We start from the raw sequence: 13,544 nt of genomic DNA on the forward strand, positions 1-13,544 counted from the left end.
AGCTGGAACTACAGGCGCGCGCTACCACGCCCGGCTAATTTTTTTTTTTTGATTTATTGTAGAGATGAGGTCTCGCCAAGTTGCCCAGGCAGGTCTTGATCCCGCGGGCTCAGGCAATTCACTCACCTCGGCCTCCCAAGGTGCGGGATTACAGGCTGAGCCACCGAGCCCAGCCAAAAAAAAATTTTTTTTTCCAGTTGGGGTCTCTGTCGCCCAGGCTGGAGTGCAGTTGCATGCTCATGGCCACCGCAACCTCAACCTGCTGGGCTCAGACGATCCTTCCGCCTCAGCCTTTCAAGTAGCTGGAACCACAGGCATGTGCCATCATGCCTGGCTAATTTTTTGATTTATTGTAGACACGAGGTCTCGCCATGTTGCTCAGGCTGGTATCTAACCCCTGAGCTCAGGCAACCCTCTTGTCTCTGTCTCCCTAAGTGCTGGGATTACAGGCTTAAGCCACTGTGCCCAGCAAGTAAAAATTAATGATAAACTTTATAATAGATAGAACAGGCTGATGAAAACTAACTCACAGAACAGTCTTTTTCTTTTTTGAGTCAGAGCCTCACTCTGTCACCCAGGCTGAAGTGTAGTAGTACACTTCAGTCACCGCAGCCTCGACCTGCTGGGCTCAGAAGAACCTTCTGCCTCAGTCTTTGAAGTAGATGAAACTACAGGGGCACGCCACCATGCCCATGCCCAGCTAATTTTTTTGACTTATGGTAGAGATGATGTCTCGCCAAGTTGCCCAGGCTGGTCTCGAACCCCTGGGCTCAAGCAATTCTCTTGCCTTTGCCTCCCAAAGTGTTGGGATTACAGGCGTGAGTCACCACACCCAGCCTCACAAATCAATCTTAAGTCACTAAAATAGTTACAACAGACAGGAAGTTCCATCTGTAATGAGGGAATAGGAAACATACAGGACTCACCAAGATGTATTCTTGCCAACTAAAAGAACCTAAGTCTAATCCAGTCTCTGAATCTAAATGCCAGTTTATAGGAAAGATGAAGTCGGAGGAACATGTTAAATGATGCCACAAAGATATAATCAGTCAAATCAAGAATGTGGGAAATTTTACTTTCAATAGTTAATATGGGGAAAAAAAATCTTAAGAACAAACGATTATAAATTAAAGGACAGTTAGGAAATATTAAAACTCCATACAATGTATGAGCTTTGCTTAAATCTTGACTCAAAAAATCAACAATAAGAATACTTTAGAATTTAATTAAATAATCAAGCTAAAAAAGAGTTAAATGGTGTGAAAAAAATCATACGAAAGAACAGTAGACAGCAGATGCTCACTGTTGTCCTGTTCATAGTGTCCTTCAATAAATTGTCCGTCTGTCCATCTCTCTATCATTTGTTTAGAGTTGGAGTCTCACTCTGTTGCCCAGGCTGCCACCTCTACCTGCTGGCTTCTAGTGATCCTTACCCGTCAGCCTTCTCAGGCAATCTTCTCACCTCTACCTTCCAAAGTACTAGGATTACAGGTATAAACTAGCATGTCCACCTTAACTTAAAAGTTTATATTTTTTAAAAAATGTTAATTTTTATTTTATTGATTTTTTGAGTTGGAGTCTCACTCTGTTGCCCAGGCTGGTGTGCAGTGGCAGGATCACTGCTCACTGTATACTTGACCTCCTGGGCTTAGAGCTACCACCTGGCTAATTTTTCTTATTTGAAAAAAATGATTTGGTCATTGCTTTACTAAACTCTGGTGTGGCCACATGCTGGATGAACTGTGGCTACCACAATGCTCCTAAGCTCTGGTACCATTTCCTACCTTGGAGAGGTAACTCCTGTCCGTGTGTCTGTGTCTCTGTCTCTGTCTCTCTCTCTCTCTCTCACACACACACTTACTTTCCAAATAAACTATATTTTCTAAGCTAAAAAATATATTAAAAAAGAATAGCAAATTATTGATAACTGTTAAAGTTTAGTAACTGGGGGTTCATTACATTTTACTGTCTCCTTTTGTGTATGTCTCAAAATTTCCCTTAAGTTTTTAATAATTTTAAAAAATTATTAGAAAAATAATTATTATTAAAAAGCTGGAAATAAGTCAGGCACAGTGGCACCTGCCTGTAGTCGCAGCTATTCAGGAGGCTGAGGCGGGGGGATCACTTGAACCCAGGACTTCAAGGCTGTACAGTGCTATGATCCTGCCAGTAAATAGTCACTCCAGCCTGGGCCAACAGTGAGACGCTGTCTCTAAATAAATAAAAGTTTTTTTAAAAGGTATATAATAAAAATAGATTTGTGGCATCAATTTTTTTTTTTTTTTTGAGTCAGAGTCTCACTCTGTTGCCCAGGCTGGAGTGCAGTGGCAAGCTCATGGCCAACACAGCTTTGACCTGCTGGTCTGAGGCAATCCTTCTACCTCAGCCTTCCAAGTAGCTAGACCCGGAACATGCCACCACGCCTGGCTAATTTTTAAAAAATGAATTGTAGAGACTAAGTCTCACCAAGTTGCCCAGGCTGGTCTTGAGCCCCTGGACTCAGGTAATCCTCTCACCTCCATCTCTCAAAGTACTGAAATAGGCATGAGTCACTATGCCTGGCCTTATTTCCTAAATGTTTTATAATAAATGTGTATTACCTCAATATCAGAAAAAAACGATTATTTTTTAATGTTACTAATATATTTTTCTTTTTTAAAGAACTGCTTTAAAAAAGTAAGAACTGGGAGATAATAGAGTCTAGAGCACAGAACATAGGTTCTGAAGAAAGAAATTAGTTTAACTCTTGGATCTAACATTATTAACTATGACAGTTAGGTTACTTAATCCTTCAATTTCATCATTCTTCAATTTCATCACCCTTCAATTTCAGCAATTATACAATGATAATACCTACACCAAGCAGGGTGGTACTGAAAATTAAGAACTGGCCAGGCAATGACTCATGCCTGTAATTCCAGCACTTTGGGAGGCCAAGGTTAGAGGATTGCCTGACCCCAGCCTGAGCAACTTGGTGAGACCTCAACTCTACAATTAAAAAAAAAAAAGGCATGCCTTACCTCATTTAATATTTACAATATCCCTGTGAGTTTGATGCTAATAATATCCCCATTTTACAGATGAAATTAATGCACAAAGAGATTAAGTAATTGCCCAGGGGCACATTAAAAAATGGCAAACCCAGGATTCAAATCCAGGCAGTCTGAATCTACAGCTTGTACACTTAATCTTTTTCTAATCCTGTATTGCCCCTCCACAAATACTGCTTGTCTTCCTTTTCCTCATATTATTTCCCCAATCAACCAACCTTTCTACAGACACAAAAGAAGAAAAGGAAGGGTTACCTGAATTCCCCACTGCACCATTGTTCACCAGAGAATTTGGAGCCACAGTACGGGGCCAGTGTCCATCATGAGAAGAGCTAGGGATTGCCACAGGTCTGGCAGCAGGCTGTGCAAAGATGATGCTGGGATCATTCAGGCCAATACTGCTGGGGGCACTGCCTGGTGCAGAGTGGATCACTGGGCCATGGATGGGCCAGGATGGGGCAGGGATCTGGAGAGGGTGCATTGGCAACAATCCCATATTGTGCATGGGAGAATACTGAGTTGGTGGTGACTGGGGAAAGTTATACATAGGCATCTGGACCTGATGGGGGGGCTGGGCTCCCTGCTGAGAAGGGCCAAGCTTAGGCTGGGATCCTGGCTGAGATGGAGGTTGGGTAACAGCAGCTGATTGGGAAGAGTTCTGCGGAAATGGCTGGGGCTGAGGAGAATAAGATGGTGATTCAGACTGCAGAGAAAAGAACATATTTTAAAATTAATTTACAAACTTCTTAATTTTATAAAAGTAGAGATCAAAATACATTTATAAACAATATAAACAATTCTATGATGTGTATAATAATAAATAATGATAAAACTTCATTTTACACGAAGGTAGAATTTTTCCCAACCCTCTTTCACATGGGTATTGCTTCACAAATATTTTTATTGCTGAAAGAAAAGAGAGCCCAGACATCATTTCCATTGTGTAGTATATTTCCCACTGTGAACTAGAAATTAACACCTAAATATCTCACAGTCACTATCATCCAATCCCTCACAAGTATTTACTGAGTGTCAATTATGTACTGGGCATTAATCTAGATAATAAAAATACAATATTAACATGTATGCCCTCATGGAGCTTAAAGTTTATGGGGGCTAGTTAGGAGAAAAGATAAAGATTACATAAGCAATCAAAATAAAGTACAATAGGTACTAAGATAAAGAATTGGTTCCAGGACCCCTGCAAATCCTCCCATGCTCAAGTCCTACAGCAGGTCTGCAGAACCTACCCACATACATGAAAAGTTGGCCCTCTGAATACGCAGGCTTTGCATCCTGAGGATACTCTATTTTCCATCCACATATAAGTGGTCCCACACAGTTCAAACCTGTATTGTCCAAGGGCCAATTATATAAAGAAATCCCAGAGCAGAAACACTTAAATCCACTTTGGGAGGAGAAAGGAAGATTACGGAAAGCTTCCCAGAGAAAGTGACCTTTAAGCTGAAACTCAAGGGTAAGCAGAAATCAGTCTAATACAGGAAGGCAGAGATAAGGAGAAGGGAAGCATGTGCATAAAAAGTCTAAAGCGTGAAAACTGAAGGTCTAAGGCATGAAAACAAATGGCTTTTTAAAGTAACTAGAATCTGAAAGAAGTTTAATATTATTGGAGTACAATGGCAGGGAACAGCTGAGGCTGAACAGCTAACAGCTTAAACAGGAGCAAGATAATAAAGGGTTTTGTAAGATTTGTAATTCAGACTATATCCTAGGAGCAGTGGTAAACCACTTAAGTATTTTAAACAGATCAGGAACATGATCAATCTGCATTAAAAAAACCAATTCTGGCTTAATAAGAATGAAACAGATAATAAAAAAGAGGGGGCTAACAAGACAGATTAGGAAGCTGCTATAATACAGCAGTCCTGAGATGATGGTAGTCTAGGCCAGGGAAATACAACAGAGGAATAGCAGAAAGCAGATAGCTGTGAGCCATTTTTTTTAAAGGCAGAACAGCAGCACTTAGTGACTGATTGGATATAAAGGTTGAAAGAAAGAGAAAAGTTTTAAAAACCAGACAGATAATAGGATCATTCAATGAGATGGCAAACACAGATGAAAGAGTAAGTCCAGGGAGTTGGAGAGAAATATAAGTTATATTCTAGATGCATTGAAATACTTTATTAGACACCAGAACAGCAATGTTCATTAGAAAGATTCTTATCAAAAGGGCAAGTAAGAGAAAAGTGAGGGCTAGAGGCAAAAATGAAAGTTAGGGGAGCACAGAAAAGTACTTAGAGCATAAGTGTTTGAGACACAGAGCCTGAGTGTTAATGTTCTGATCCCCACTGTCTACTGATCTCAGGCAAGAAACTTAAATATCAGGTTCTTCAACTGTAAAGTATAAATAATAACAGAATTTACCTATAGGTTTTTGTAAAGATCAACTAAGCATTATATGTGGAACATAAGCACCAAATTCAAAATAGCAGACACATTTTTGTAACAAGGTAAGGATGGTAGGAAGGTTTTAAAATAGGAATGGGATCTAAGAGGGAGGCACAGGTAAATTTTTTTTTTCTTTTTGAGTAGGAGCCTCATTCTATCGCCCAGTGGCACACTCAAGGTCACACCCTCAACCTGCTGGGCTCAGGTGATTCTTCTGCCTCAGCCTTCCAAGTAGCTGGAACTATAGGGGTCTGGCTAATTTTTTGATTTATTGTAGAGATGAGGTCTCTCCAAATTGCCCAGACTGGTCTCAAGCCCCTGGACTCAGGCAATCTTCTTGCCTCCACCTTGCAAAGTGCTGGGATTACAGGCGTGAGCCACCATGCCTGGCTCACAGGTAATTTTTTAACAAAGCAAAGATATTTATTAATACTTACAGGAGGGAAAAACCAATAAAAAAGAATAAATATTATTTAAAAAAAAAGAAAAAATAACAATGTTAAAAGCCTGGTCACAGTGATATACGGAGACTTATTATTTTCTATGTTTTTGTATTTTTGAAATATTTTATAGTAACAAAGAGGAAGAAAAAAATGCATATAGTTCACACTCAACAAATGTTAACTACATTAAATGTTATTGTTGTTATATAACACTTATAAACATATCAGGCACATGGTATGTATTCAAATGTTTGGGGTAGGGATGGAAGATTTTGGAAATGTTTTTCTAAGACTCTCCCTACCACTGTTCTTCAAATTCTCTTGGATTTTTCCTAAAAGACAAATTACATCAGATTTAGCATTTTTAATAGTTAATATCTTTGAAGCTAGAAAGACATAGGTTTGAATTTTATAGTGGCTTATTCTCAGTTTCCCAACTTGTAAACTTTAATCATACTAACACCTACTTCACACAGTCACTCAAAGCATTAAATTTGGTAATAAGTTTGAAGCACTGAAACACATGTCAAGAGTAAGCATTCAATTGGTATCAAACTGATTAAGAAGTACAAGGTGAATATAGACTTAGAAAAAGATTAAGAGCAACTCAGCAAACTTAATATAAAATTTAAATTCTGAATTCCAATTCAATACTCTTTTTTTTACAGGGTGTATTTCACTAGGCATCCATATGTCAGGTCATAAGAAGACACACAAAAGTTTCATACAAGCAAAATGTTATGTACATATCACCCAGGTAGCAATAAATCCCTCATATATCTTAATTTTTATGTCTATTTTTTATTAGGTACTGATATTTTTCCACTGGGCAAAGCCTAAAGCTTCAAAATCATTACCTTATTTTTATTTATTTATTTATTTTTAGAGATGGGGTCTATGTTGCCCAGGCTGGTCTCAAAACCTTGGCTTAACCGGGCTCAGTGGCTCAGCCTGTAATCCCGCACCTTGGGAAGCTGAGGTGAGTGGACTGCCTGAGTCCGCAGGTTCGAAACCCACCTGGGCAACATGGTGAGACCTCATCTCTACAATAAATCAAAAAATTAGCCGGGTGTGGTAGCGCGCGCCTGTAGTTCCAGCTACTTGGAAGGCTGAGGCGGAAGGATCGCCGGAGCCCAGCAGGTCGAGGCTGCAGTGGCCCGCAGCGGCCATTGCACTCCAGTCTGGGTGACAGAGAGAGACTCCAACTCAAAAAAAAAAAAAGCCTTGGCTCAAGCAATCCTCCCACCTCAGCCTCCCAAATATCTGAGACTATAGGAATATACCACCTTATTTTTAAAAAAAATTTTTGTAGAGACAGGGTCTTGCTATGTTGCCCAGGCTGCTCTTGAACTCCTGACTTCAAACAATCCTCCCACCACAAGTCTCCCAAAAGTCCTGGGTTTACAGGATAAGCTACTGTACCTGGCCCATCACCTTATTTTTGATCCATCTTATCAGTAGTTACTATCTTATTTTACAAGTAAGAAAGCAGGCTTATAATAAATTAAATAGCTTACCCATATCTACATTGCTCCAAAGTAATACTCATCCACCTTATGTGCTCAGCAAGGACACTTCTACAAAGCACTATGTAATCTGGAAGATTGTGTTTACCAGTCTGAGAGAAAAACCCTACAACCCAAAGAGAGTGCTATCTTCCTGTCAAGACTAACCTATTCACAGGCAAAGTACTTACACATTCTGAGGACTGTCTAGTCCTTACAGACTGATCACCCTGTTGCTGAGCAGAACCAGCCACCTGTTGAGCGTTTACAAGGTTGCGGACCAGCTGGGCTGCTAAGAGAAGACATCACAAAGAAAATCAACAGATAAGGAAAGCAGCAGAGTAATGACAATCAATAAACAACCTTCTCATATAAAAAAAATCTCAAAGATCTCTGAAATGTAACAAACTTGGATTTGTAAACTATAATTATATTAGTGAAGGACCTATAGCAACTACATTTTTTTAAAAAGCCATTTTTCAATCCTGCAGATTAATTTAATAATACACTGGTTCTAAGAACAAGAACAAATGCCATACTGCTTTTCTAAAGGAGACTACATATTTATTTAGGATAATACTTTCTGCACTAAGAATCTGAGTAACTGGAAACCACTACTTCTAAAATGTTGTATTTTTTCTTTCAATAAAACCTTACTTGGGTTACTACCTAATTCTTTAAGATTGCTTGTGAAATACAACAGGAACAGGTCTGCCTCTCTTATGGCAGTAGTGGGAAGAACTATAATTTCTCCGATATGTTTCCAGGAAAAAATCTCTTGTAAAGAATATTATATTGAAAGGGAAAAAAACAAATGAAGACTCTGACTCAAATCCAAAGATACTTAGAGGGAGTTAATTGAATTCAACAGACTGTAGAGACCTTGACAGTGACATCCAAGTACTGTTCTAAGTAAAAGCCTCATTGTCTAAATTTTATTTTAAGAAATCATAAGGTACAAAATCATACAGCTAGGTTTGAAATAGAGAGAAATAAGGATCTTTAGCATGTCATCAATATAAATTACTTCATTTCCACCAGAAGCTATTGTTGACCTTTCCTCTTTACCTGCCACACTGCTATTCCTCTGACGGGCCAGCTTGACCTCTGGGCACTCTCTTCGGACGTGTCCAGCATCTCCACATATGAAACACCTGAGGTCTCTGGGATCTCTAAAGTCTCGAGTCTCATGGAGGTCTCGGGGATCAAGAAGGTCTCGGGAGTCTTTCTCCTCTTCATTCCCTTCCTTCTCTTCTTCGCTGTCTTTCTTCTTTAGTCTAAACAGTAAACTGCTGATACCAATAATGTGGGGCTAGGGACTTGCAAACTGAGTTGAGTCACAGAACAAACTAAACTATACAGGAGTCTCACATAACAAAGGGACCAATATACCTATTATTTCATGCGTCTTTTTGAAGGCAAGGAAATAACATATAACTTTTTTTTTTTTTTTTTGAGTTGGAATCTCACTCTGTCGCCCAGACTGGAGTGCAGTGGCCACTCCCGGCCACTGCAGCCTTGACCTGCTGAGCTCCGGCGATCCTTCTGCCTCAGCCTTCCAAGTAGCTGGAATTACAGGCATGTGCTACCACGCCTGGCTGATTTTTGGATTTATTGTAGAGATGAGGTTTCGCCAAGTTGCCCAGGCGGGTCTCGAACCTGTGGGCTCAGGCAATCCACTCACCTCAGCCTCCCAAAGGCAAGGGGTTACAGGCTGAGCCACTGAGTCAGGCTCAGAAATAACATTTATAGCACACCTACTCATTTGGCAGAAATTAGGTATTTCAGTAGTTTTGCAAAACAGTATTATATTTAAAAATTTTTAAAGCAAATTTTAAACCTCTAACAATCCTTTGAGGCTCACAGTTATTATCTTCATTTTAAAAAAGAAACTGAGGTTTAGAGAAGTGTCTTGCCTAAATTTAATAGTCAGTAAACAGCCGTGATAGAAACTTGGAGTTTGTTCTGTTTGAAAAGTTCCAAGTTTTTTTTTGTTGTTGTTTGTTTGTCTGCTTATTTGAGTTGGGGTCTCACTCTGTTGCCCAGGCTGGATGGAGTGCAGTGGCACATCATGGCTCACCATAGCTTCAACCCTCTGGGCTCAGGCGATCCTTCCACCTCAGCCTCCCAAGTAGCTGGGACCACAGGCATATGCCACTACACCCAGTTCATTTTTTGATGTTTTGCAGAGACAAGGTCTCACTATGTTGCCTAAGGTGATCTTGAATTCCTGGGCTCAAGCAGTCCTCCTACCTCAGCTTCTCAAAGTTTTGGGATTACAGGTGTGAGTTACTGCACCTGGCCCCCAAGTTTTTATATTAGGCCAGATGTGATGAAAAAACAGGGAAATTCCTCGACCTATTAAATATAGCATATAGAACCCAGGAAAGTATGATTCACAGATATATTTTGAGGGGAAATAAAAGATGTATATTCTTCGAGGTACATAGTATACAGGCATAGCTCACAACATATATCTCAAGAATTCAGTTAAGTGCATTTTAATTATTGGCTTATATGACTGTGAAATAAATCCTCAGCAAGAACCCCATGTCTTGGTCATTTTTTTATTCTTGGCTCCTAGCACAGTTCCCAACACATAGTATGTGTCAACAAATACTTCTTCAATAACAAAAAGAATTAGTGAGCCGGGCGTGGTGACTCACACCTGTACTCCTCGCACTTTGGGAGGCTGAGGTGAGAGGATTGCCTGAACCCACAGGTTAAAGACCAGCCTGGGCAACTTGGACACACCTTGTCTCTACAATAGTTAAAAAACAAACAAACAAAAAAAAAAAACAGCTGGGTGCAGTGGTGTGCGCCTGTAGTTCCAAATACTTGGAAGGTTAAAGAGGAAGGATCAACTGAGCCCAGCAGGTCGAAGCTGCAGTGGCTATGAGCGTGGGTAATAGAGTGAGACTCTGAAACACACACACACACACACACACACACACACACACAAATTAATGAATAAACAAATCAATGAATATTACAAGACACTATTATACTACAAATAAATCTCATCTTATTACAAAATTTCACTCAAATGAACATCTACCTTAGGTTCAATTTGAAACCCTAAACTTTCTCACTTAAACATTACTGAGTGCAATTACATCTACAAATTAGCCCCACATTTCTTTTCCCCCTAATGTTGACATATATTCATTTGCCAACCTTTTCCTTTTAGGGCAATCTTTCATGTAGTGGCCAATTTTTCCACACACACGGCAACATCGATCATTGGGAGCAAGTTCTCCATCCGTTAACACTCTGGAATCAAAGAAGTACTCCTAGGGAGAAAACACAATTTTACTAGGAAGAAAACACTATAAAACTTTTGAGACCAAATGGAAAGGAGACCAAGATGCAAATGTGATTTAAAAAAGAATGAAAGAAAGAAATATCAACAAATACTTCACTGTAACTAAACTATTATATGAAAGTAAGATTCAGAATCATCATCATCACAACTGCTAATAGTACTAACCACTTCATATTCACATTATATCATGCAGAGATGCTACAGATGAGGAGACTGAGATTCAGAGAGTTCAAGTCATTTGCTCATAGTGAAAAAGCAGCTTAAGTCTCAGATAAAACATTTAGAGCTAAGATTCTCTGACAAGTTGGGTTTGATGGCTCAGCCTGTAATCCCAGCACTTTGGGAGGCTGAGGTGAGTGGATTGCCTGAGCCCGCGGGTTCGAGACCCGCCTGGGCAACTTGGCAAGACCTCATCTCTACAATAAATCAAAAAAATGAGCCGGGTGTAGTAGTGCGCACCTGTAGTTCCAGCTACTTGGAAGGCTGAGGCGGAAGGATCGCCAGAGCCCAGCAGGTAGAGGCTGCAGTGACTGGGAGCAGCCACTGCACTCCAGTCTGGATGACAGAGTGAGACTTCAACTCAAAAAAAAAGATTCTCTGACAAAAAAGCTCATGCTTTCTGCTACACTAGGCTAATTCTGGAAAGGAATTATTCTCAGTATAAAATGCATGCCTGTCGTCCCATTTACTTAGAAGGCTGAGGCGAAAGGATCACTTGAGGTCAGGACTTTGAGGCTGTAGTACATACTATGATTGCACCTCTGAATAGTCAATGCATTCCTGCATTCCAGCCTGGGTAAAATAGCAACACCCTGACTCTAAAAAATAAAAATGAATAAAACATTTTTTTAAAAAGCCAATTATTCATTTTATTTCAAATATGATTAACAAAGACTTTTAAGAACATACAGCATTTATTATAAAAATAAAACAGGCCGGGCTCAGTGGCTCAGCACCTTTGGGAGGCTGAGGTGAGTGGATTGCCTGAGCCTGCAGGTTCGAAACCTGCCTGGGCAGCGAGACCTCATCTCTACAATAAATCAAAAAATTAGCCGGGTATGGTAGTGCATGCCTGTAATTCCGGCAACTTGGAAGGCAGAGGCGGAAGGATAGCCGGAGCCCAGCAGGCCGAGGCTGCGGTGGCCGGGAGGGAACACTGCACTCCAGTCTGGGTGACAGAGTGAGACTCCAACTCAAAAAATAAAAAATAAAAATAAAAAATAAAACAGATCTTAAGAAAAGGCAGGGAACTAAAAGGAAGTAAATAATTTTCCGAAATCTTAGAACCAGGTTCATTTTTACTTTATCTCAGCACCTTGCTTGTCCTTGTAAACTTTAGCTCTGTTTTGCACTGTCACAAAAACGAGTTGGTCCTAACAGTGTCCATCCGTCTAGAAGGTAAGAAAACATATCCAGTTAGCTGTCTTCAAATCTACCTAAACTCAGGGATAAAAGTATAAGAGACACCCCTAACAGAAGGCCTATAATTTTAAAAAGACAGTAACAAGTATTGGTGAGGATATGGAAAAAATGGAACCCACATATATTGCTGTTGGGAATAAAAGAGCATAACCACTTTAGAAAACAGTTAAGCAGCTCCTCAAAAAGTTTAACATAAATTCATCAAAATGATACAGCAATTCCACTATTAGATATACACCAAAAGAAATGAAAACTATTAGATATACACCAAAAGAAATGTGTGCATAAATATCACAAAAATGTGTGCATAAATATCACAACACTCATAATAACCAAAAAGTAGAAACAATCCAAATGTCTAATAACTGGATGAATGGATAATAAAATATGGTATATCCATACAATGGAATATTTTTCAGCCATAAAAAAGAATAAAATACTGGCTGGGCTTGGTGGCTCAGCCTGTAATCCCACGCTTTGGGAGAACGAGGTGAGTGAATTGCCTGTGCCCACGGGTTCGAGACCCACCTGGGCAACTTGGCGAGATCTCATCTCTACAATAAATCAAAAAAATAGCCAGGCATGGTAGCCTGTGCCTGTAGTTCCAGCTACTTGGAACGCTGAGGCGGAAGGATCGCCGGAGCCCAGCAGGTCAAGGCTGTGGTGGCCGGGAGCGTGCCACTGCACTCCAGTCTGGGTGACAGAGTGAGACTCCAACTCATAAAAAAAAAAAAGAAAGAAAGAAAGAAAAAAAAGAATAAAATACTGATATACGCTACAGCATGAACGAAGCTGGAAAATATTATACTGAGTAAAAGATACCAGTTCCAAAAGGCTATGTATTTTATAATTTCATTTACATAAACATTCCAGAATAGGCAAATCTCTAGAAACAAAAAACAGATTAATGGTTTGAGGAGAGGGGAAGAGGAGGAAACAGGGGGATAGGGATTCTTTTTGAGACTATACAAATGTTCCAAAATTACATTGTGGTGATGGTTGCACAATCCTGCGAATATTCTAAAAACCATGGATTGTTGTAACCCTGAACTCTTGGCCTTAAGAGATCATCATGCCTCAGCCTGGGATTAAAGGCATGAGCCACCCCCTCTGGCCCATTTTGTTCTTACATGGTTTGTGTACTGGTTCAAATTTTATGATTATTTTATTACTCTCGATTATAATTATCATCACCTCCTAAGAAGCTGGAAAATAAAAAATATTTGAGACTAGTGGTCCAAGGAAAAAAAGATTCAGACTTCTGCTTTTCTTATTCTACAGCGAAATTCAAGGAGAGTCCTGAAACTGAACTGAACAAGTTCAAAAACATTCATTACGTTACAGTAAAAAAAAGGTTTTTCTTTCTCTCTCTCTCGATTTCGTCTGTTAG

General features: G+C 39.8%; 1 protein-coding gene across 7 annotated transcripts in view; it reads right to left on the reverse strand.

Moving 5' to 3' along the window:
• ZCCHC11 (zinc finger CCHC-type containing 11) overlaps positions 1–13,544 on the reverse strand; it is a 143,580-nt gene that overhangs the window by 6,195 nt on the left and 123,841 nt on the right. For 3 of the 7 annotated variants that reach the window (XM_021717348.1, XM_021717347.1, XM_008067553.1), the window contains 4 exons: positions 10,585–10,700; positions 8,476–8,699; positions 7,599–7,699; positions 3,306–3,753 (listed from right to left, as the gene is read on the reverse strand). In XM_021717348.1, coding sequence (XP_021573023.1) covers positions 3,306–3,753; positions 7,599–7,699; positions 8,476–8,699; positions 10,585–10,700 — 889 coding nt within the window. The remainder of the gene's footprint in view (positions 1–3,305; positions 3,754–7,598; positions 7,700–8,475; positions 8,700–10,584; positions 10,701–13,544) is intronic. The other 4 variants (XM_008067552.1, XM_008067556.1, XM_008067551.1 and 1 more) reach the window with 2 other exon arrangements.

The sequence above is a fragment of the Carlito syrichta genome, unplaced genomic scaffold (assembly GCF_000164805.1).
Source record: "Carlito syrichta isolate Samal-C Ts95f unplaced genomic scaffold, Tarsius_syrichta-2.0.1 Scaffold309703, whole genome shotgun sequence".
Classification (NCBI taxonomy): Eukaryota; Metazoa; Chordata; class Mammalia; order Primates; family Tarsiidae; genus Carlito; species Carlito syrichta.